Below are 26080 nucleotides of genomic sequence, written 5' to 3' on the forward strand. Positions count from 1 at the left end.
AGAAATGTCCTTATGTTTCACAGGTTCCGCCCATCTCTAACCATGACTTAGAGTGGACACCATCCTGGCTCTGGCTCTGACTCCCAGAACGACCTCGGGCAGGCTTTGCCTTTTGGAAACCTCCATGTTTCCATGTGTGCAATGACAAGGAGTTGCTGTCTGGGCAAGAGGCTAAGAGGCACTTGGCAAAGGGCTGATGTAAACGTGACTTCCATTTCCTGCTGCAAGCCACACACCTCCCAGGCCCTCACTTTCACTTCCAGAAGGAACACACTCTACAGTCCAGCCCATCTGGCCTGAGTCCAGTGCGCGAGCAGGTACATTTTAATATGCCCCACCCACTGACTTGCTGCCTTCAGGGTCTCCTCCTCCAGGGACTTTCCTGGCTTCCTTCTGTAAATGAAGGAAAGAGCACATGAGCGTACTGTATATAAATATGCTTGGGAAAGATTTCTCCTCCTCCTCCTCCTCCTCCTCCTCCTTTTTTTTCCTTCCTTTTCTTTTTTTTTTTTTTTCTTAAACCAAACTTAGTTTCTGTTGTAGGCGGCGCATTCCCTAGTCGGGCAGGGCGGGTTGCAGAGGGAGGGGGGAGTGAAAAGGGGAGGAGAGGCAGAGCATTAATTCCCCCAGTGTGACAGCTGCTCTCTTATTTAATGGGGGTCTCTGGTCAGAAGGGCTCAGAAGAGCCACCAGGAGAGCCACAGCATGACTGAGGAGCTGGGGCTGGGCTTCGAGGAAGCAGCCAGAGTGGAGATGCCAGAGGCCAGGGCCAGGCTAGGCGCCAGCAACAAAACATGCTTGGCTCTTGTCTGCTGCCTGTTGTCGTTTTCCATCCTCGCAGGACTTAGCACCTTCCTGATGCTTGGCCAGCTCCGGGCCCCTGGAAAAGACTGTGTGCTGAGGGTGAGTAAGCTCGCTTCTGCCTTGGGAATCAGTGGTCTCTCTACAGGCAGCCACATAGTCCAGCTTGGGACCTATGAGAGATCTGTCTGTCCATGGATAGCATTGCTAGCTTCCCTGTACAAAGGAAATACAGAATGGGGGGGGGTGTGAGAGGTGGAGAGGTCCCATCTGGTTCTTAACTCTGTGTTTCCAGGGCACTGAATTGTTTCATATCATGTTTATACAAGAATAATTTCACACTCCATATTTTTTAAATAATTGCAATCATAAATCATAGTGCACTGATACTTTGGAAACAGTCCTTTTCCTTAAAAACAAAATGCTCTTAAATTGTATTATATAATGCATGATTATTGAGGGGAAAGAAACAGAAATCACACAAAAGAAAATGAAGATAATGCCTTACTCATAAGTCCTTAGAGATGAAAACTATTAACAATCTCAAGTATATAATTCCTTTCTAGTTTTAATAAAATGTGATTACCCTGAGCTTCCTACATAGTATGAAGCTATGTTTTGTTTGTATGCTAATGACTCTGTGGCAGCATGATGCATAGATGGTTATACTATGTTCCTATATGTGTGTGCTACAATTTGTTTAATCAATTCCCCTTCTGGGGTTTAGAAACTTTCTTCAGTGCTCAACTAAGAACCTAATGACCCGAAGGTCTCCCTGGGCTAAAGACTGTCACCAAAAGACTCTGGGAATAGGGTTAGGGCTGTGAGGGCACAGGTGTCCAGGAGGAGACCAGGAGTCAGAACTGGGAACTCCCAGGAAGGATCTGAAAGGTCAAAGTGTGTTATTTAAAGACTATTTAGGGGGGAAATGTCCACATGATCTGTGATGACTGATTCAAGTTTAATCCCAACGATTCAATTCTAAAAGAGAAATTGGGAGGCTTAATTGTAAACCTAGTCTCTATTCATTCCTGGGCAATTTCCATGCCATGGCTAATGTGTAACTCCTACCACTCCATCACGATCAACAAACAGTGATTCAGGCAGCCACGTGTCATGGGTTATAAAATGTAGACATGTGCAAATAGACCAGGAAGGCTGCTTAGTTATAAGGGAACTGTGGAGATGGGAAAATGGGAGAACAGGTTTTGACCCCAGGACACACACAATGGAGGCACTTCAGGGAACTCTGGTCAGAAGAGGACAGCTGTCTTGAACAAAGTATTACCAAGTGGCCTCAGCAACCTGTGCCTCCCTGGGCTCTGAAGAGATCCCTTGCATGCACTAGGATCCTACTACCAGGATACTGTCTGTAAGCCTCATGTTGGCAAAAGCCAAAAAAGGCCATCTAGTCTGGCAGTGGATGGTACAGTCCAGGGAAGGGAGTCAGCAGGGGAGGAGACCAGATAGGAGGATGCAAAATTATCACAAACAGCAACTACTCAGAATCCCCTTCCTGCCTCCCCTACTCAGGTGCTTGAGGCTTGAACCACGCTGATATCCAACACCTCCCATCCCACCATAGAGGGGAGGAGGGGGCACAGAGGGGAGGAGGGGCACAGAGGGGAGGAGGGGGCACAGAGGGGAGGAGGGGCACAGAGGGGAGAAGGGGCACAGAGGGGAGGAGGGGCACAGAGGGGAGGAGGGGGCACAGAGGGGAGGAGGGGCACAGAGGGGAGGAGGGGCACAGAGGGGAGGAGGGGCACAGAGGGGAGGAGGGGGCACAGAGGGGAGGAGAGGGCACAGAGGGGAGGAGGGGCACAGAGGGGAGGAGGGGGCACAGAGGGGAGGAGGGGCACAGAGGGGAGGAGGGGGCACAGAGGGGAGGAGGGGGCACAGAGATGCTTGAGGACATTGTTAAACCAGGCTCTGGGACATCTTAGTGCATGAAAACAGAAAAGAAAAGGGAGTAAGACAGGATTGCCAACCAGGTCCTGAAAAGAAGCTGCTGGCCATTCAGAGGAGAGGGCTTAAGGGGGAAAACATTTATAAACAGCTTGCAGGACTTAAAGAGGGGCCTGTTGCTGAGGAGCACAGACAGAAAGGAGTTCTCAACGTGTGGGTCACAACCCCCACGTGGGTTTGCATGTCTGATATCCTGCACACACATAATGATTCATAAAAAATTACAGTTATGAAGTAGCAACGAAATAATTTTATGGTTGGGGGTCACCACAGCATGAGGAGCTGTACTAAAGGGTCACAGCGTTAGGAAGGCTGAGAACAAATGTTTAAGAGGAGCCTAGTAGGAAGCTGACCTTGGAAAGGGTCTGACTGGAGGATACAGAAGTCTAGGACAGAGGAAAGTGCAGGCAGAGGGGGCAGGAAGCAATGGCCATTTCCCCCCTTTGGACCCTTGATCCCACAGACCAGACTCTCAAGTGGAAGCCAGGGTTCAAAGTATCCAGGGAGCAGTCATGCCAAGAGGCTAGCCTCACCAGGAAGGAGCCCCGCTGAGAAGGAGGTAGAACAGGGGGAGGGGGGGCCCTAAAAAAGAATTACAGGCTCGGGGGAGAGGGCAGAATGTGAGATCCAAGGAGGGAAAACTAGGCCAAAATACAGCTCTCATGGCCCTGAGCATAAAACCCGGCTCAGTCATGAAGAAACAGGCTCCTTGCTTGATATCTTCCAGCTGTTTCCTTTTCATCCAGAAGAGGGCGATTCTGTCAGGATACTGACTAGTGCAGGAGCCTTTTGCATGCCTGGAATGTGGCCCAATGGCACGCTCAGGATACTGGGATATGATTGCCACGCACCAAACAACCACCAGGCACCTTGACCTTGGGCCTCAAGGAGCTTCGATGTCGATGCGTGAAACGCCGGGAAAGGGAAGAGGTCACTTCCTCATATGGGTGCTGTAGTGTTCCCTAGCCTCGCCACGGGCAGGGTGGCAGGGCTCCAGGAAGGCTTTCTGCAAGAGGCCAGGAAGGCAGCTGTGAGATACAAGGCTGTGCCTGAGGTTCTGATCAAAGACTTCCTCTGAGTTCAAAGTAAGCCATTTCACTGGAAGTGAAACAGCCTGGAGCCTTTGTTTGGCAGCTAGGAAAGCTGCCGTCGGGGTAGGGATGAAGAGACTTCCCCAAGCTGGTACCTCTAGTCAGAAACAGCCAAGCTAAGAACCAGACGACCCGAGCCCCGCTCTACATTGGGGTGGCGGTGGTTGGGGTTGTTCACACTGCACTGGGCTCTAGACAATCCCACCACAGGAAGACTGCACTCAGTAACGCCATGGAGGAAAGCCACACCCACTCCCAGCACCCCCCACCCCCCCACCCCACCCCACCCCCGTGGCAGCCCAGAGAGGAGTTTCACAGATCAAATCTACAGTACTCTCAGCACCAAGGACATCTAGCTTGGCATGAAATTAGGGCTGCAGCGGGGGGGGGGGAGCGGGGGTGATCGGAGAGGTGGCCTGTCACTTTTAGGCTGAGGAAATATAATGGAAAACAAAATTGTCTCCCAACCCAAAAGATCTCTTTCTCGAGAAAGGCAGAAGAGAAAGAAATACTTTTATTATTGAATAATCTTTAAACCAAGTTGTGATGCGCATCACAGGCAATCTGCTTCGAGGTTGCGGAGGGACAAAGACATTGCTGCTTTATTTGTATGGGCAAAGATACAACACAGCCCAGCACTTACAAGTTCACTGTAAAGAGCACATAACAGCACATGCTTTGTTTCCTGAAAGAGTTCGCCTACGTGTATGTGTTTACCAGTGCTCGGGGTATCCCAGGGAGCGCTGAGAAGTTAGCCCTTCTTGCTGACATGCACGGAGTGCCAGTGAGTGGCTGGGTCACCAGTGACAGAGGGAAAAGTTTATAAGCATTCCTTAAACAAAATGTTACACGTTCCCTACTTAGAGAGAGAGAGACAGAGAGAGACAGAGAGAGAGACAGAGAGAGATAGAGAGACAGAGACAGAGTCATGTGTTGAAATCTCAAAACCAGTCCAAATTCTAGACTGGCCCCTAGTTAGTACGTCATCTCCCTTCCCGTGAGCTTTGCTTGCATTTGTATGAAATGTGGATAATTAGAAATCAGGTATGCAAGATGTCTGGCATTATGGAGATTAGCCAACAGCAGCACTTACATCATGCTGAGCAGGGAAATTCCCTGCTTGGGAGGTTACTTCACAGAGCACAACTTCCCCACCTGCTGTGGAATCTGCCATTGAAGGAGAGGGGGCAGTAGGGCAGTTTCGGGGCTGCGGGGCTTTTCTTGACCTTCCGAGTGTACCCCGGTCTTACTCCATCACCACAACCTCTCCCCTCAAACCACTCCTTTCGTCAGCTGCGTTTGACCATGGCCCAGGTATCCTCGAGGGTCCCAAATAGTTGCCACTGCTCCGGGACAGGAGCCCTAGCCCCTCTGTCTGCGTGTGTCATCGCCCCTTGACACACACTCAGAGCACTCTGCCAGCACCGAGCACTCTGAAGCCTCTCGGGCTTACGCCAGGCATAGAATGGTACTGAACTCTGAGCATCGAATTGCCTGGGCAATGTGGCAGGGCTTCCTGCTGAGGGCTGTGCCCAGTCCTGTCACATTTGTACTTCCTTCCCAGACTCCCCACACTCTCCTGAGTCCCCTTTAATCTCATTTCTGATAACGCCTGCAGGGCTCCACTGTTTCCCTGACTCGCTCCCCTACCCCACACCCCAGAAAAGCCTGGAACACAGTAATGATCAATAAATGCCAGCTCTATTTCCTCTTGGAAAGGTACCTAGCTGTGCCTGGCAAAGACATTCACCTTGTGTTTTCTGAATGGAAAGGGGGATAAAGACCCAGGCAACACATCAGACCCTGTGTCCATAAAGTGAGGGAATGAATGCACTTTCTTCCTAGCACTGTACTGGGAATTCTGCAAGGCATCCGGAAATCTGGTAGCACAGAAGGGATGCTCTCCAGAGGATTTCCCTAATGTGCTCCTCTTGAATGGGCCTCTTACCTTGCCCAAAGTGTTTTCTGTTCTGAAGGTAGACAATAGCCACAGCCCTCTGTATCACCTCAGAGACACAAACAGATGAGGGAGAAGACTCACAGACAAGTCACCCCTGCTAGAACCTGGAAGGGTGGCTTATCTCTAAAGTCAGGCTGTGAGCAGCTGCCAGGGAGGACAGTGGCAGTTCAAAAGCAGGACAAGAGAGCAAGCTGCCGGTGTCCCTCCCAGGAGGTCCGGGCTGCAGCAATGCAATAGTCACTGCCTCTCCCTCAGTTGAGCCTGTAGCAGAGTGAGAGAGAACCATACTAGCTGGGCAAACTCCTGTGTCCCCACCCGGCCAAAGAATGCATGCCACCGGACACCACAGCTCTTGCACCGTGTAAAGTCGTCTCCCAGCCTGAACCTCGTGCCACACAATGGCTGACAACAGCAGCAAGCTGATGATTAGAGACAGATGCACACTGGTATTCTGAAGAGTCAGAGTCCAGAAGCAAACCATGGACCGGCAAAGTCTACAAAGCGTCTGTGTTTGGGGAAAGGGATGACCACTCCCAAACATCTAAAGGATACTAAGTCCACCGTTTCTCATAAAACAGAGCCAAAGGCAGCTCTTGTTTACAGGCAAGACAATAAAAGCCTAGAGAAGGCACAGACAGCACATGATTGCTTGGACCCAAAGAAAGAAGGAAATGAAATGAATTGATAGCAACTTCAAGTATGGCCTCCCTGAGCCTGCCAGCAAAGAATCACTGCGGTCAGCTGATGGGCTGGGATCAGGAGTCAAGAAACAACAAAGTTGGAATTTCCTAATTCACTCTGCTGAGAACCTCTGACTCTTCATTCTGACCCAGGTCCAATGTGCCATGGCAGCCTGGTCCAGGCTGACACAGGATGACGTAATGAAATGACCTCAAGTAAGCCGTTTCCAGGTGGATTTATCCTTTTGAAGACACAGAGAGAGAGGAAGCTGCAAATGCCCTGGTTTCTCCTAGACGTGCTGGAGAAGTGTCTCGGGTCATAAAGCATGAATGTCTTTTCAATTGCAGCTATTATGACAGCAAGAAATGAATATAACTTCCTGTTTGTGAACAGGATAGACAGAGCAGGTGACTACAGAGTGGGAGGGAAGGCTAAGTGGATCATTAGTTAAAATACACTCACAGGGATTTTTCTGGGGAAATGCCAGAAAATCTCAAAGACCAACTCGTTGCTAACCTGTTTGCTTGTGTTCCCTGTGGATTCTTGGAGGGATCCTGATGTGTAGGCTCAAAGGTTCCGCTCCCAGGCCCTCTCCCTACCTTTGACTGTCATCACTGTGATGAAGCTTAGCTTGTTCAGTCTATTAAACGGCTCACACACCAATGCCCAGTGCAGAGCCCAGCAAGAAGTGGCCTTCTCCTCCTTGCCCCAGCCTTTCTTCTGCCCAGTTTGAAAAAGTAGAGTCAGTCAAGAAATGTGTGAGGCAAATTACACAGTCAGTTTGAACCAGGGGTCACTACTAGTCAACTTACCAAGAAAAAAAATCAATGAAAGAAAGAAGGAAAATCATAGAATAGTAAGATTGTTGCAACCTGTAAAGATTAAAAGGGTGGAGATGAGTGGGGAAATTACCAATTACATTTCAAGGGTTAATATATGCTGCATGTCCTAGACACCCCACTGTTCCAGAAAGATGTACGCTCATGAGAGTGTACATTAGCTTTTTTGTGTGTTTTTTGTTTTATCCTCACTCTGGTTTCTGGACAACCCTTGCAACTTTCAGTAAACATTTCCACAGCCACACCTGTGTTCCAAGCAGATTTTAGGGGACTCTAGAGACTGTGGCACTAACAGGCCATTACCACTCACCTCTAAGCCATTAAAATGTTGATGCTGTTGTTACACTTATTTATTTTGTTTATGTATACGAATGTTTTGCCTGTATGGGTGTGTGTATACTGCACGGGTTCCTGGTGCCCGAGGAGGTCAAAGATGCTATCAGATCCCCTGAAACTGCAGCTACGTGGTTGAGAGCCACCACGTAGGTGCTGGGAACCAAACCTGAGTTGTCTGCGAGAGCAGCACGTGTCTTAAGTGCTGAGCCATCTCCCCAGGCCTAACCAAAAATACCTCTCTCCCAGAGTTTTGAGTTGTGAAACGCTGGCTACAGTCACTGAATCTGAGCTTTGTGCCATTGCCCACTCTGCCTCTGTCTTCTTGAGGTCTGAGAATCTGCTAATCTTGCACATTACATAATCCAGTAAAAACACAGGCACTTCCCTGGCCACTGGGGACAGAGTGAGCAGAGAAGCTGACCAGCCCTTCTGCCTGACCAGCTCTCCTGGAGGGAAAACATCGTCACAACAAATAGAACAGGATCCTTATTCTCAGCCCATGGTTTGAGAAGTCGTGTCAGGAGGAAAAGTCCCATTCTCCAGGCGGGGTCTGAGCCCCGGGTCAACCTGAATCTGAAGACTAACGCAGCAGTCTTTTGGAGCTGTCATCTCCCCACATCCGCAGTCACTTAGAAGTGATGGGAGAAACCAGGCTAAGAGGACGAGAAAGTTGTCTTATTGCCCTGGTGCTGCGAGCGGCTGTTTGGAAAACAGGCGCGGGTGATGCTTGGCTCCTGAATCTTTCCCCAGACAAGCTACTGTTCTCCCTCACACCTCATTCATTGCTGCACCCGATAACCCTAGCTCCCCCTCCACGGCAGTCATTATTCTAAAAATCAGTAAAGGAAAGGAAGGCAGAGTCCCCTCTTATTTTTTTCCTGCAGATATTGGGAGTGGTGTGGTCTTCAGTATTTTCCAGCAGGGCACCAGCTCAGCCTCCATATCTAGTGGTGGTCTGGACCACTAAAACCCTGCATCCCAACCATATATGACAATCATGTGTCCAGGTAATAGAAACCCAACAGAGTCATCAGGAACCTGTGTGCATATCCCAGATTCCTGCTCGCAGTCCTGGGCTTCTTAATCAAAGAAGAATGTTCCAAAATGTGTGCAGAGTATCTGTTCCGCCAGCATGAGCAGGAAGAATGATACAGTTTCTCAGAAGAGAAGTAAATGAAGGCAAGAGAAACGCAACCAAGGCAGGTAAACTTTTTGCTTACCGTGAGTAGATTCAATCAAGATCTCCCAGTTCTCGTTGAGTAACTCACTTCCCACGCTCTGCCTCGTCAAGCAACCAATTCTTGTATCGATTCTGCCCATGGCAAGTCAGGCACCAGACAGAAACCAGGCCACCTCTGGGGTGCATCTCTACCCCTCAAGTCAGCAAATTACGGGTGTGGGACAGTTTGTCTCAGCAATTGTTTAGTTTTTCCAAGACCCTGGGTATATATTTATGGTGTCTTCATTCCCTAGCAGGGAGCCTTTCCATTTTCCAGCTGTCCCTGTGTGCAATTGGGTCTCCTTATTCTTGCACAATCTGTTAGCATGTCCAGTGTGGCTATTACTTCTCCATCATCTGGCTAACATGTCAGGACCTGTAAGCACCCGTTCAGACTGGCTTCCACAGCTCTTCACACTCCTGTTTAACGAACCTTGAACTTGCCCCACTGTTACCTTGATGACCCTGTTATCTTCTGCCTCAACACATCAGGGGCTTGTCCATAAGCTGTAAGAAGAAGGATTTCTGTCTTGAAATCCTGGAGTCACCTGACCAGAGTTAACATGTTATTCCACCACATGTGGAATGTAGGGCATTTGGTGAGCCCCACTGTCACTATGGGGATATGAATAGCATCTAACACAGAGTGTTTTGTGAGGCTGGGGGATATGCTGCCAACATACATAAGCAAGAACCACCCTCTTTGTTCTTGTAAATCTCTTCACTCGTACATCTGGATGTTTCTATGTCTGGGGAACAAAGAAAAGCAAACGGTTGACAAGGCAGATGTAGAACCCTCGGGGTGAAAGCAAATCACAGATTAGCACAACTTGTCCTCAGACCTCCACACATGCACTACGCATGTACACACCTACACAAAAATAAATAAGATGTAGTTTTGCAAAAATACAGAACTGTATCATGAAGAATATGAGGAGCCACCAAAGGATTATGAGCAAAGTAGAATCCTGATCAGAACAGAATTCGCTCTAGCTGACCCTCCAGGGAGGACCTAGAAAATAGATGAAAGGAAAAAACCAAAGGTATGCAGTTCTACCAGGAGGCTTTAGGGGGACCCAGAGAGCAATAAGCAAGGCCCAGACACACTGGTGCTAATGGTGCACACTCCCCTGTGTCAGAGCCTGTTCCCTTGCACTTACACATCTATTCCCTCTCAAACACACACACACACACACACACACACACACACACACACACGCACACGCACGCACATGCAGATGTTTAGTTGTAGACATAGATCAGATGTCCATGGTAGTGAGAAATAAAATAACCTGTAGTGGAGACTGTGTAATTACAAGATCTAAATCAGAAGACTGGCTTGTAAAGGCGTCATAAGTGTGAAAAGATGATGTTACTATTAGTAGTAAGTCCAGGGCCTGTCTTGCTCCTGAGCCTTGTGCTCAGGCCTGGGAGTGGCGAGTTTTGCCTTTTCCACATGTTCTTTGACATGACTAGAGCATTTTCTTATCTGATCTTCACCTCAGTTCTCCAAGTCAATTAAGTTTGGGGGTGTTAGTATCCCCACTTTATAAATGGATGCACTACACTCAGAGAGGAAAGTGTTTTTCACAAGATCTCATCATTGGCAAAGGACAGAACCACAATCCACATGCATGTCTATCTGATGCCAAGATAGCTGCTTTTCCTTTATCATGAAAATCTGAAATGACTCATGACTTGGGATTGTGATAGTGGAAGAATTCTTCATGTGTTCCATGGAAACAAGGAAGAACGGCAAGGCTGATAGGAAGAAAGTGTAGCCATTATTTCTTTGTCTGGATCATTCCTTAAGACTCAGAGAGAGGCCAGGAGTTGGTGGCGCATGCCTTTAATCCCAGCACTCGGGAGGCAGAGGCAGGCAGATCTCTGTAAGTTCGAGACCAGCCTGGACTACCAAGCGAGTTCCAGGACAGCCTCCAAAGCCACAGAGAAACTGTCTCGAAAAACCAAAAAAAAAAAAAAGACTCAGAGAGACAAATATTGCATGATTTCTTTCATATGTGGACCGTAAATTATATGCAATCATTTATAAAGAGAGATGGATATATATGATATGGATATGACTGTAGAGGGGCGGGTTACATGAAATCAAACCAAGCCTATCTGGGAAAAAGAAGTGTAGTTTGGGAGAAAGAGAGGAGAAGATCCGAATATAAGAGGGTTAATATAGTCAAACTACATGATATACTTGGCTGAGAATGTCTTTATGAAGTCCTCCATGATGCACAATTAGTAAATGCCAATACAAAGAATAGTTCAAATCTTCAAAATATAGTGAGGAAAAAATAAAGTAACTCCCACTATTGGTTTACTACAAGCAATGACAGGATGCTTAGGTCTCCTAGGATACAGCAGGAAAGCTCTCAAGCTAAGAAATAAAGATAAGAGAGAGAGGACATGGGGGTCTCTAAAGGGGAGTGCAGAGCTGAGATGCAAGATTCCCACCAACTGAGATGTTCCAATGCCATTTCCTTCCCAGTAGAGGAGCAAGGCATAGACAGCAGCAGAGTCTTATGGGCATCTCTCTGTGTGTATTGAGGCAAGATGGGCTGCAAGGACTGAACTGTATCTTTCCTTCTCAACAGGCTATAACAGAAGAGAAGTCTGAACCTTCACCACAGCCAGTTTGTAAGTGATCATCTTTGATGCCTTTTCTTGTGGGGAATGAGGGAGTTTCTGATAGTCTTAGGATGTAGGCAGTTGGAGGTGGGTCTTTAATTGCCACATTGCTAAGTCAAGGGATGCAGACAGACTTAAAGAATAATGAGGCTCTTCACTCACTGTTTAAAAGTCACAACTCTGCTCTGTCTACATGTACGGCCTACTGCCTGACCCAAACTCCCAGCTCACAGATATGCTAGGCAATGCAACCTTCAGACAGATCAATCCAGCTATCTGCACTCATTCACTTCTGACAATGGTTATCCTTTCTGGTCAGGCAAGTGTAGATGAAATTAGCTAACTCTGAGAGCAGTTCCCAAAACAGCAAAAGTACACAATAGATTTTGCTGTTTATCATCAAAATAATCTTTATCAATAGATTCTATAGTAGAGAACACGTTTAACTTTAATACAAAAGCCAACATGAAATTATAAGGTCCTTCTCAAATACTAATGAGAAAAAGGCCTAGAAAGGGAAAAGGATCCACCAAGGTCATGGAGCAACAGAGTGGAACCTGCTTGTGCCATCCCTCCTCTGTTGTGCTACCCGTACTCTTCAGTGGATATAGTAAAAGAACGACAGGAATACAGAAAGTCATCTGGCTCTCTCAGAACAGCCTTGGAGAAGCAATGAGCCAGGGAGATTACTGTGCCTATCTCAGAGGTAGGAGAACAGAGTCCATGCCAGGCAACTTGCCCAAAGTCCTTTGCACTCAAGACTCATACTCCTAAGTCTCCCATGTCCCCAGTGGTACATTCTACAGATACCATACACAAACCAATCAAAGCCTACAAGGCATGAAGCTGAACTGCATGAGATGGGGTTGATGTTTCTTTCCCATTACAGGTGCTGTCTTTTCTCTGTTACCCATTATTAAAGTATACTTCTCTTCTTGTTACAGACACGCCTTCCAGAGCTAAGCCACGGGCACACCTGACAAGTAAGACTTCATGTCCTTCCTTGAACACCAGGGTCATAGTTCTGAGATTTCTTTCATTATATTTACCAAAACTCACTATGGTGGCTTCAAACTGGCAACATCCCTGTGAAAGATCCAAGGACTCATGTCCTTCTGGTGCTCACTCCTCTTGAGTTAACCCTCTACCTGTCTCTCCTGATTTTCTCTGGCATACACATGCCCAGCCATAAAAAAGGTTTTTTAAAAAGTTGGCTTTCCTCCATCTGGGGCTCTAAAGTAATTCTGGAACTTATAGCAGATGAAAGATCCCTTGACTGACTTGAAGGGTCTGGGGAGATAGCTCAGTGAGTGAAATGCTGTTGTTTATGAGCCTGGGTTGAGACCCAAGCACCCATGTATAAAGCCAGACATCGCAGTATATTCCTGTAATGCTGGACTGGAGTGCAGGGTCAGTCAGATCTCAGAAGCTCACTGGACAGTCAGGCTAGCTGAAACACTAGGCTCCATGTTCTGTGAGACCCATCTCAAAAATTAAGGTGGAAAGCGGTAGAGGACAACACTCAGGTAGGCTGCAGGATTGCCTCTCTGGAGACACCGTGGGGCTAGCTTACGCATCACCTGAGAAGGCATGCCAATCATCCATAGGGAAGGGACAGAGACCACCACATGTGACTGACAAGATGTCTATGTGAAGGCTCCAGAGCTTCCCAAGAGCCACTTAATGTAGACACTACAGGAGTCCACATCCATTCGGGACATGCACCAAGCTTACCCTTGTCCAGCTATCATGAGAAAGACACCTTAGCAGGACCAGGGTTTCTGGTCACCCATTGGATTGTTAAATTGTTCCTTAAAACAGAAGATTTCCCCAAACTGTAGTGTTAGTACATAATGGTGATTGCTGTGAGTTTCCAAAGCAGTTATAGGGAATTAAGATGTTTTCATTGCCTCTAAAAGTGATAGTTTTGTTGCCAATTATCCTATTTGACATCAGTGGTTTGAAACATGTTTAGTTCTATTTATTTCCTTTAACTACAGACATATTTCATAAAGCATTGACCAATATGTTTTATATAATATGTATGTAGGAGTGATGCAAACATAAGAACATATAAAATACATAAAATGACACAGGCTTACTCTTTAATCTGTCTAAATGAGACATGGTGCTTTATTTGAACAGAAAAACCAAGCCCAGTTGTACCCAGCTTATTGTAATCTATAAAATGCCCACACTTGGTCTGTCCACTTCATCTTCAGAACAAGGCTCTAAAGAGCCCTGTCCTCAGCTTCCAGGCGAGATGTGAGGTGCATAAGAGAAATCCAACATGCACAGTTGGTTAAAGAGCTTTGCGTGGGGTGGAATCAGAGTTGGTGCTGGGCCCAAGTGGCCCAAGGCCCAGCTTTCCTCCGTTCCACAAGTCTATTTGCATTGGCTTATATTTGACCCAGTCACTGTGGGAGAAGAATTGCCAAAATATTCTGAGTCTCTGGTCCCAACATGTCCTCAGGTAATTCGTTATTGATTACTGCCTGCTTTGTGACATTAGATCACCGTGTTTTGATGTAATGACTGGGTTGGTCTCTCTCTCTCTCTCTCTCTCTCTCTCTCTCTCTCTCTCTCTCTCTCTCTCTCTCCTCTCCTCTCCTCTCCCCCTCCCTCCTTCCCTTCTAATTGAAACAGGGTTTGTCTGAAGCATGAATGTTAGTAAAGATGAGTGTATTCCCCCAATAGCCATGGGTTTTATACCTCCTTTGTTCCTTCTCGGGAGTGCTATTTCTCTCTTTTTAAAGGAAAGACATGCCAAATAAAAACAAGCACAGATTAAGTAAGATGGCAGTGTGAAAAAGGCATTCTTCTGGAAGGAAGGAGAATGAGAGAGAAGAGAGTACAGTTATGTCATAAATTCCATATTGGTGGTTAGATGTTTCCAGGATCTCTGGCAAACGGTTCAGTCTTCAGATGCTAAAGTCCCTTATATAAAAATGACATAGCATTGATAAAACTTACACATCTCCTCCCCATGTGCGTTAAGTGCTTCCGGCTGGCTTTTAACTCCTAATACAATGTGAAGAGTTTTACTGTGTTTTTTAGGGAAATGTGAAAAGAGACAGAGTGATCAACAGATGCCCTTCCCCCACCCCAGTATTTTTGTAACCATAATGGGGTACATGATCAGTACAGAACTGTGGATGGGAAGGATACTGGTACAATCATGGAAATATTACATTTGGGATCTGGCTTTGACACAAAGCCAGCCAGTTTCTCTGGTGAAGCTAAAAGGCCTATTCCTTGTAAGGAATGGACAGAAGCTGGAATGAACCAGACATGGGGAAGGAGGATAAAGAGTTGTCAGAGCTACTCAGAGAATGTAGCAGTCCTACGTCAGCTTTATCTTCCCGACAACTGGGTGCTGGTCAGGCTGAGGGTGAGGCAAAGAGGAGGGGCCTGCAAAACACTGATTCCGCATGGATCTTTTTCCAACTGGTCAGTGAGGATAACAGGTGGATTCATCATTCATAGTCCAGGAATGAGGACTGGGATAGTATGGTGTTGGGACTTGTCCTGGATGAGCAAGCTGTTAGCAGTAAATTATTTTCAGGTACAGAGAAGAATGAAGGATTTCATAACTTTCACTGTGTCCATGTAGAACAGCAATTTGTAAATAAGAAAAAACATTAGCCAGGTGGTGGTGGCACACACCTTTAATCCCAGATTTGGGAGGCAGAGGCAGTTGGGTCTATGTGAATTTGAGGCCAGCCTGGTCCACACAGAGAAATGCTATCTCAAAAAAGAAAAAGAAAAAAATTTATAATGAGTCAAATCCGAATGAGCACACCACCAGGACACAAATGTACATTATCAGAAATGCCACAGTTCTGACTGTGAATGACATTGCATAAGCTCTTGGAGTCACCAAGGACAGTGAGTGCGGGAAACCGGGCCTAGGAAGATGGCTCAGTCTGTAAAGTGCCTGCTGGGAGGCGGGAGGACTAAAACTTGGATCCCCAGCACCCACCTGAAAATCCAGGCACAACCACACATGCCTGTGTCCCTAACACTGGAGCAACAGAGACAGGTGGGTCCCTGCAACTTTCTAGCCAGCCAAGCTACTCAAATTGGTGAGCCCCAGGTTCAGTGAAAAATCCTGTAAACAGGGGGAGGACAACCGAAGAGGGCACCCCACTTCCAGCTCTGGCCTCCACATGTACATGTACACGTAGACATAAGACCACTCAAACACACACACACAAGCAGGCACACAGGTGCACATACACATGTGAGCACACACACACACGCATGCATACAACACACATGCACACACACAGCACACACACACACTCACACAAGCATGGACACACGTGCATATACACACACAATACACACACGCACCCACACAACACTCATACACACACATGCACACACTCACACACACACACACACACACACGGACACGCACACATGGACACGCACACACGCACAGAAAACAGACAGAAAAATAGCACAAGACTTTACCAAAGGCCACAGGTTCTGGTCTGTGCCAATCAAACTTCTCTCTTATATTTGCAGTTCTTAAACAAACTCCAGTGCCACATCTGAAAAATCAGTTCCCCGCCCTGCACTGGGAGCATGAACTAGGTTTGGCATTTACCAAGAACCGGATGAACTACACCAACAAATTCCTGGTGATCCCAGAGTCGGGAGACTATTTCATTTACTCCCAGATCACATTCCGAGGGCTCAAATCCAGGTGTGGCGACACCAGCCAAGGGAGACAACCAAACAGGCCAGAATCCATCATTGTGGTAATCACCAAGGTAACAGACAACTACCCGGAGCCTGCCCACCTCCTCACAGGGACCAAGTCTGTGTGTGAAATAAGCAGCAACTGGTTTCAGCCCCTCTACCTTGGGGCTATGTTCTCCCTGGAAGAAGGGGACAGGCTGATGGTCAATGTCAGTGACATCTCCTTGGTGGATTACACAAAAGAAGATAAAACTTTCTTTGGAGCCTTCTTGCTATAAGGGGAAAGCAACCATAATCATGCAGAACCTCCTTGCCTCCTACTTTCCAATTTTCTTTGCTCGTATGGAACTATAATCAGGAGCTTGGGGATATCAGGGATTGGGGACAGTGGTTTAGCTACATAACTTAGGAACCCAAAATTGATCTTCTATATACCTTATGGTCTGAGACAGTAAATAGAAAATTCAGAAGAGCTCATATTTGGCAGAGCTGGGTTTTAAAAGCTGAGACGCCCATCTCCAATGGCGCAATCCACTGCTCTCAGGACGTGGTGTTTCCAGGTGCCCTCTTTCCTGTTCGTCGGTCAGTGGAGGATGCTTAGTCAGTGATTCCAGTCTGGCTCCATGGTCAGAAACGGAGAATGACTGTGTCTGTCTCCGTGGTGCATGAGCACGTCAAGCAACACAGACTTACTGAAGAGGGCTTGTCCAAAGCAGCCAGAGTGACCCGCTCACCTCCTCCACCAAACCCAAGCTTTGTGTCATGGCCTTCAGGGCTGCCCATGGGTGATCTGGATGGCTTGGAAGCTTACCCAAGACAGGGATCTCCTGGCATCCTGAGATGTTACGGCTCTGGAAAGATTCCCACCAGGTGTTCACTTTGCTCCTGATTGATGAAAACTGGAGCTCATAATTTCTCTCTCTCTCTCTCTCTCTCTCTCTCTCTCTCTCTCTCTCTCTCTCTCTCTCTCTCTCTCTCTCTCTCTCTCTCTCTCTCTCTCCCTGCAACTTTCTAGCCAGCCAAGCTACTCAAATTGGTGAGCCCCAGGTTCAGTGTGTGTGTGTGTGTATACATATATACATATGTATATATGTATATATATCAAACATTTTTGATTGAACTGAAACGAGCCCTTCTGTTTCCAAGGTGCTGTTCCGACAGCGAATATGAGGCTACTGCTTTTAAAAGCAAGACATGTGATGGAGTCAGGGATGGTGGTACACATCTGTAATCCCACCATGTGGGAGACTGAGCCAGGAGGATTGCCATGAGTTTGAGGACAACCTGAGCTAAGCAGTAATTTTCAGGCAAGCCTGGGCTATCTTAAAATAAAGAACCTTATCTTAAATTAAAATAAAAAATAGAACACAGGCTGGTCCTTAAAGATAAAGTAATATATTCAAGGATTTGGGAAAGGGGCATGTGGTTTGGAAAATGATTAATTTAGTGAGAAATGCTTTTCGGGTTAAATGCTTCTCAAAGGCTGCTGAGCTCAAATCGATTCCATAAACATTTATTTAGAGTGTACTTGCCCTGGAGACAGAGAAATAAATTATTTTGGTCTCAGATCCACTCATTCTAACAGATTGGCATTGCCATTGCCTGTGGAGCTTTTAATCACTCTGGATGTATTAGCTAATTAATTAGGTAACTTGAGACAATTGGTATTCTCTTATTATGAATATGGGCACCATTTGATGAAGATGACCATTAACAAAATGATTTGTATTTCCTCTTGAGCGTTTTTTTTTTATAAAAGCTATGCAAGGGCAGCCTCCATAAATAAATGAGAGAGGAATGTCAGGTTACAATTCCCTATGGCGAGACCCAGCATTGAAACAACAAACAAAAAGTTGTTATTTACCGGCCTGAAATTTAACACAAACACCTTTAAAAATGCTAGAACTTTATGGATGCCTGGAGGTGAGGAAATGCCCATGTACCCAGCAAATGCCATAATCAGCATTCATAGGTCACTTGAATTTTGACCTTGGCTTTATATCCATTTGACAAAACACAATTGCTAGGCTGTATTTCTGAGGTTATTTTTGCTGTTTTACTAAGGCAAAGTGGGAAATGGGAAAGTGTAGTTTTAGCACTTCATGTCCTGAAACATAATCGGGTTCCACTCATGCCAGAGCCCTTGGATCCATTTCAGTGCAAGCTATGTCACTCCAAAGGAAATTCCAGTTCTGTGCTTGTCAGCATAGATTACAGGAGTCCACGAGTACACTGTGCACAAGGCACGGCCCTTGCCAGCGCTCTTTTGCATGCCATTTCTCTCAAGTCCTTACTCAATCAGGTTTCCATGATTGTGACACTGGGGATTAATTTCTAGAGCAGGTTTGTTTATATTCTGTCCCTTGCAAAATACATGCAGATACGTCTGGCCTCAAAAATCCCCTGGTTTTTAGGGCTTAGCATCCTGGGAGTGTTTTGCTGCTTTCCATAGTATTTATTTAAATCTGCATTATTGTCCTGAATATTAGCATAATTATAACATATTGGCTTATAGTCTTTGAAGGATTCAGTGAGCCCTTTGATAGTGGTGACAGTATTAGATCAGAGTAGCAACACTGATGCTTGGCCTACTCTATTATCCTCAAAACTTTCTGATCTCTGTGATACATTTGCCTCTTCCATCTACCCATCTTGAGGAAACTCAGAAGCCCAAATTGCAGCTACTTTTCCAGAGCTACACAGTGTGTTAATAGAAAAGCCAGAGCTAGATGTTTTGTCTTCCAACCCTCTACTCTTGGCAAGTGACACTCAATTTGACACAATTGGAGGAGAAATTGAAGAAAGGCAGACGAAGTATCTTTGGCTGCCTGAGGGGTAATGTAAAAGAGTAAGGAGACTGTTTACATATGGTGTCCATACCTAAACCAGTTTTCTGCCCCCAAGTAGACTTTTTTGCCTGGTAGTGATTGGTCATTCTCTGGAGAGAGTCAAGCAAAAAGAGAGTTTTGTAGAAGCCATTGCATCATGGAGGTCAGAGGAGGGATTGAGTCAAATGATTCCCTTTTCCAGATCTGTGACCATGTGGCCACCCAGAATTTGGTGGTTCCCGTTGAGCTAGAAGAGTTAACTCTCACTCCAGCCATCAACTCTGGAGTCATGGCCAGTAGAGAAAGTGCTACAGAGTTTATCTATCCAAACTTGTATCGCTTCGAGAATGAAGGAACACAGGCTAGGAGAGGTAACATAGCTTAGTGCTGGGCAGTAGCTTGAAGGAGTGTTAAGACAAAACTCAGCTTCGTGTTCCCTGATTCCATGCTCAGCAGCCTTTTAATTTGATCTGTGAATTGTTGACTAACTTGGGGGTTTTATTTTATTTTTTAATTTTTGGAGCACACCTAGATGCTTTCAAGACTAGAGGGTCAGTGACAGGCGAGTCCAGCTCTGCTGTGTGCACACAGGGGGAAAGAGACTCACAGTAATGAGTAAACAGAATAGTGAGTGTACGTGATTTTAGTCTTAAAGTGATTAAGACACACCATTTTCCCCTCTTTTGTCTCAGAGGGCATACAGGCTGAACAAATGTGTGTGTTTGCCTGATTTTAGTGATAAGCCCTATGTGCTTTCATTGGTTGTATGTTTTATGTTAAAACGTCACAACACCATGGTAAAATGCATATTGTATGTTGTTGGGTATGTGATTAACTAGTATGCATCCCATGTTTGAATTCTAATTTCTGTAAATGAAAGATTATATATGTTAACATATATAATAATTGTAATTTAATAAACTGGCATTGAAGGCTGTAGAAATTTGATTGTCAATTCTTTTTATCATAACATAATTCTTTATTGATTCTTTGTGAAGTTCACATCATGCACCCAATCCCCACTCACTTCCCAGTCTCCATATTTCTGTCCCTCAGCCCGGCAGCATCCTCCCTGAAAGGAACCCCCACACACACACAAAAAAAATTGAAACAAACGGAAGAAAAATCCTCACTCCTCCATCTTTGAACACTTCTCCATTTATCCTAGTGGCATTGGGTGCTACAGTGTGTCAGGAAGTATACACTTTAGTCCAATCAGCCCCACCAGCAAAATGGTCATTGCAACGGATCTTTGGTCTGGTTCAAGACCTCTGGCACACCATCATCACTGGACCCTCACTAAAAGCCCTCTTGGATAGCCCACTATGGCCCCAAGTCATGGAGATCCTGCTGCTGTCCTTCCAGGACCAGTCCCTTCATATGTTCCAGCAGGTCACAGATGGGTAGATGTTAGGGTGAGCCAACCCAAGTCCCAGGATGTGGGTCTGGGTGGTAGCTGAGCTGGTCAGTCTGGGACAGTAGGACCGCCCCTGTTAGGTGAGGGTCAGAGCCTGCTCTCCTAGGCCCACTCCACCAGAGTCAGCTCTCCTAAGCCCATGGTGATTGGTGGCGTCATCTCCCACAAGTGGGGAGGGTTCTCCCACTAGGGATGGGGTCAGCTACCCCAGGACCAGTGAGGGGCAGGGCCAGCTCAGCACAGCCTTTGGATTTCAACAAGAATGGTTCCTATGACCCTGCAGCAACATGGGCCCTAAGTGCAGCAGGGACGCAGGCCCAGACGTGGCCCTTGGCAGCATGGGCCCAGAGGACACCATGGCCCCATGTGACAGCACAAGCCAACCAGACTGGCATGACTCTGGTGGCAACACAGCCCCAGACATCAACATGGCCACAGGTTTCAACCTAGACCCCAGACATCCATGTGACCTTTGGTGGCACCAGGTGCTGTGGACATTAACACAGACCCTGGCTATGGTAGGACCACAGACCCAGATACGATCATCACACCAGCCCAGGCCTGGATGTCTCCATGGCCCCAGGTGGCAGCTGAAGCCACTCAGATCAGCATGGCCCCTGCAATAGAAAGGTCCATGGATGTAAACATGGCCCTAGGTGGTGACCCAAACCCTTGGCATTGGAGTGATCTTCAATGGATTTGGGAGCCATGGACAGATGATGTCAATTCTTGCATCAATCAGTTCATTTATCTTTCTGGATAAGTATCCAAGGGTAACCTCTTTGGACTATTTTTTGTTTTTGTTTTGTTGTTGCTATTTTCAATGACTCTAGGGGACTGGGGACATGGCTCAGCCACTAAAATGCTCACAACATGAACAAGAGAATCTGAGTTTGGATCCCACAAAGCTACGTGGAGAGTGGCAGCCTTCTGCATCTCCAGCTTTGGAAGGTAAGACGGGGATGCTTAAAGCAAGCTGGTTGATGAAACCAGCTGTATCATCGAGCTCCGGGTTCAGCTGAGAGGTCCCACTGTACTGAATAAGATGGAAAGCAAATTCCTGACGTCAACCATGAGCCCCCCGCCCATGCATGCACGTAAGTATGCACACGTGCACGCACACACACACAAGTGTATACCTTCACACATGAGAACACACACATATGCATGCATATCACATACACATAGATATGAAAAACTGCATCTAGCTATTCATACCCTCAGAATGATTATAATAGACTGAAACACAAACAGATTGAGTCACCCCAGTAAACGAGAAGAAAGGTGAACAGGGTGAGTCCACTGGCTTCCATTAGTGAAGCCAGAGGCTGCAGCTCTGGCTTGGTTTTGTGGTGAACATCCCTGAAAGAACAGAAATAGAATGGGAGCACTTGATGGAGCTAGGACCCTGTGTCTGGAGTTATGCCTGTGCCTCCCATGCAAACAGCAGCCAAGGGCTGAGGAGGTGATCAGTGAGTAAGGGTTTCTGCTGCTTAAGCATGAGGTTCTGAGTTCAGATCCCCAGGACCTATGTAAAAAGCCAGGGGTGGCCACAGACACCTGGACCCCCAGTGCTTGAGAAGTTGGAAGACAGAAGGATGGCAGGGACTTGTTGGTCACCAGTCTGTGGGGACAAACAGTGGGCTCCATATTCAGTAGAGACCCTGTGTCCAGAGAAATGATAGCGTGCTAGACACAGACATCCAATGCCCCCCTCTGGCTAACACATACACGCACTTGCACACATCTATGCATAGAGATGCACACAAAAGCAATCAAAATCACTTAAAAGAGAGCTAGGCATGGTAGTATATGCATGTGATCCCAGAACTCGGGAGTCTAAAATAGGAGGCACACCTGAGCTACAAAGTGAGATTCTGTCAAATAAGTAAATAAGTAAATAATCAAAAGGGCTCAACACTTCCATTTCTTCCCAGAGCCATAGACCAGCTTGCTTCTGGTGCTCAGTCAGTAGTAATGGGAACTAGCCTAAATTGCCAATTTTTTTTGCAAGGTCTCTCTGTATATCCCTGGCTGTCCCAGAACTCACTTGGTAGACCAGGCTGTCCTCAAACTCAAAGAGATCCATCCACCTGCCTCTGACTCCCAAGTGCTAAGACTGAAGAAACGTGAAAAATGCCCAACATTAAGTTGACATTTTTAAAGAAGGGTTAAAACACCACATATAAGAAAATCCATCTCCATCTCTACAGGTAGAAGCAGACACAAATGGGGGGGGAATGAGGCTCTTCTGGGAAACATCTGCCTCGAAATCTGCTTCTGACCAGCCTGGGAGAGGCTCAAGGTCTTTTCCCTTCTCACTCAGCTGTGCCCATCCCTGGAAGTGACATAGAACAGTTTGTTCTTGACACTTGCAGCTTGAAATGAATCACTGGCCTTAAATGTACTTACATCTAGGACCAATAAAAACTCATCATTTCAATTTTCCAGAGGAAAAATACTGAGGAAAGTCTAATGTAGGTCACCATAAACGAGCTTTCCAGCAGATTCTCCAAAGGATTCTCCATTGCCAGGAACACTGGAGCAAAGAGGCTAAGCCATTTACCGTCTCTCCAGTGTTGGTGTTGGTCTAGTTGCCTACAGGCGACACCCAGTGACAGATGTGATTCCCGACTCCAAAAGACCGACGTTGCCCTTCTGGCTGTTAGACACTGTGATCACAGTCAGTGTTTATCTGGTGTCAACCCACCCTACACACTCATACACCATCACAATAACAATCAAAACTAATGTTCTGATAGTAAGGGAAGGAAAGAAGACCCAGGTTCAAGGCCCTGGTCTGCCAGTTCACTGATTGTGAGGTCTTGAGCCAATAATTTCATAAGGCTCTATTCCCTTCTGATTAAGAACGGACCTCAAATTGCCCTTAATTGGAATGAGACCGTTCCCTTAAAGGCTTGTGGGTCTATGCTGAAGAGGAGGCTTAAAGACAGTAAGAGTCAGGGGTGGGGGCTGGAGAGATGGTTCAGAGGTTAAGAGCACTGACTGCTCTTCCAGAGGTCCTGAGTTCAATTCCCAGCAACCACATGGTGGCTCACAGCCATCTATAATGAGATCTGGTATCCTCTTCTGGAGTACAGATAGACATGGAGGCAGGCTGTTGTGTTCATAATAAATAAATAAATATTTTTTAAAAAAGAGTCAGGGGTGGTAGATGATGCCAAGGAAACTGCATTTCCAAATGTAACAGGGCTGATGGCACATATGCACTCAGGGACTATGACAGAATGCACAAAACCTGCACAGGTTCAAGCTAGACACAGTCCCAGCAAGGAGAAGGAGAAATGGACACAAATCATACACCTAAGCCAGAAGCTACTGGCATTGACACCTGGTGAGAGGGACAAAACCAGTTTTCTCCAATGGAATGACACTGGGTATATAAGCCACACTCCAGGGCAGGGCCCATGCTCAGGGGTACTTGACTAACACACCACACACACACACACACACATGCATACACAAACACACACACACACATATACACATACACCAACATATACACCCACATGTACACAGACACACACACCACACACACATACACAGACATATATACATACACATGCACACACACAAACACACAAACACACAGACATACACCGACATATACACAGACACACACACCACACACACATACACAGACACACACAGAGACATATATACACATACATGCACACACATGCATGCACATGCACACACAAACACACAACACACACCACACACACAAACACACACACATACACCGACATATACAGACACACACACCACACACACATATACACACACATACACAGACACACACAGACACATATATACATATACATGCACACACACAAACACACACCACACACACAAGCACACAAACACACACACACATACACAGACATATACACAGACAAACCACACACACGCACACACAACACACACATGCATACACACTCCAGAGCAGGCCCCATACTCAGGGGTATGACCACACACACATACACAGACACACACACATACACAGACACACACACATACACATACATGCACACATACACAGACACACCACACACACACATACACACACACACACACACAGACACAGACACAGACACAGACACACTCCATATTTTGTGTGTACTTTTTGTTGCTGTTGTTACAGTTTGGTGGGTTTAGTATTTTTGGGTTTCATTTGCTTTGTTTTTCTGCCTATTTGTTAGATTGGCTTTTGTTTTTTTGTTTTGTGGAGAAGGGTTGAAAAAGAAGTTGGGTAGGTAGGGAAGTGGAAAGGACCATTGAAGATTCGAAGGAGGGGATAAATATGATCAAAATGTATTGCACTAAAAATTATAAAAATGTAAGTAAACAAATAATAGGGCTGAATAATTCTGTGACAGTGGCACTTGAGTTTCAGATGTGCTTCCTTTTATCAGGTACGTAAAGGGAGAGAAGAGAACTTCTCCCAGAGAAAGCAGAACTTTGTGTCCCTATGCATGGGGACTTTTCTACTCTTCAGAACTGGAAACAGAAAGATACCTGGGACTGAGATGTATATGTCTGTGCGTGCTGTTTCGTGTTGACAGACCTCTTACTCCCTCTCCCACTGGTCCATCCAGTAGGGCTTGGTGGCCCACTCTCCATCCCACACTATTGAGGAGATTCCATCTTGGCAGGCTACTATTGAACACAATGCTATGAAGCTGGCCTTTTCTCACTGGTCAGATGAGGGGAATGAAGCCTGAGAAATTAAGTTAACTTGCCCAAAACAACTCTGCTGAGCCAGGATTCTAATCCAGAGAGGATGAAAGTACCTACCTCTCAGAATTCACAGTCAGCTGTAATAGCTAACTGACAGCTGGGGCACTTAGTACTGAGCACAGTTGGGGCACTTAGGAGTACTGAGCACAGTTGGGGCACTTAGGAGTACTGAGCACTTTGCACGCATCATCGCATTTACTCCTCAGAGCAACAATTCTCCCTAGGGCCCATGTCAATAGCACCCCTGCTCCTACAGCCACTGGCAACCTCAGAAACAAACCTGAGGTCGTCAAATGGTGACTGCATCTTCCACTCAAAGCATTGTTTGACCACTGCAACCACAGAAGGAATCCCACCTATGAACACTTTCCTTTCTGGTATGCCAGGTCCCCACTCCTGCTAACCTATAGGAGCACCAGCATCACCCCTATGTCATCATCACAGCCTTGCCCCAAACTGGGAACCTCAATTCTGGGCTACATCAAGTCCTCACACCAGTTCCAACTGCTAACCAGAGAGTCCTGTGGGGTTCTTCTCTGCGGGTTTTCAGTTCCTCTGAAATGTCACCATCCACCCAGGATGGGTTCTGCTACTCAGCCCTGGTCAATGACTTGGAGATTGGAGCGCCTCCCCCGCAGCAAGCCTTCATGAAGTATTGTGCGAGCTACTGTTTGCAGGTGCATCTTCACATCAGTATGTGGAGAACAGGAGCCCCTGCCATCGCGGCTCTTCTGCACATGAAGGCTAGGGGCACGGAGACCCAGGACTTGCACAAAGCCACAGAGCCAAAATGCACTCTGGACTTGAGTCTTCCAATAAGAGCGATTCCGGC

At 46.5% G+C, this 26080-nt stretch overlaps 1 protein-coding gene across 1 annotated transcript; it reads left to right on the forward strand.

The window, feature by feature from the left end:
* Positions 1–606: 606 nt before the first annotated feature.
* Tnfsf15 (TNF superfamily member 15) lies at positions 607–20001 on the forward strand. The gene is made up of 4 exons (XM_005075109.4): positions 607–903; positions 11499–11541; positions 12477–12515; positions 16066–20001. Exons 1-4 carry the CDS (start codon positions 706–708, stop codon positions 16518–16520), a joined length of 735 nt encoding a protein of 244 aa, XP_005075166.1. The 5' UTR covers positions 607–705; the 3' UTR covers positions 16521–20001.
* The last annotated feature ends 6079 nt before the right edge of the window (positions 20002–26080 follow it).

This window comes from Mesocricetus auratus, unplaced genomic scaffold (assembly GCF_017639785.1).
Source record: "Mesocricetus auratus isolate SY011 unplaced genomic scaffold, BCM_Maur_2.0 Super-Scaffold_100014, whole genome shotgun sequence".
Taxonomy (NCBI): domain Eukaryota; kingdom Metazoa; phylum Chordata; class Mammalia; order Rodentia; family Cricetidae; genus Mesocricetus; species Mesocricetus auratus.

Excerpts from the sequence above, each read along its gene's own strand:
- Tnfsf15 (XM_005075109.4), top strand. The coding sequence starts at position 706 with ATGACTGAGGAGCTGGGGCTGGGCTTCGAGGAAGCAGCCAGAGTGGAG. Across the intron at positions 11,542-12,476 it reads ACCTTCACCACAGCCAGTTT|ACACGCCTTCCAGAGCTAAG; the intron begins GTAAGTGATCAT and ends TTCTTGTTACAG. Across the intron at positions 12,516-16,065 it reads GCCACGGGCACACCTGACAA|TTCTTAAACAAACTCCAGTG; the intron begins GTAAGACTTCAT and ends TTATATTTGCAG.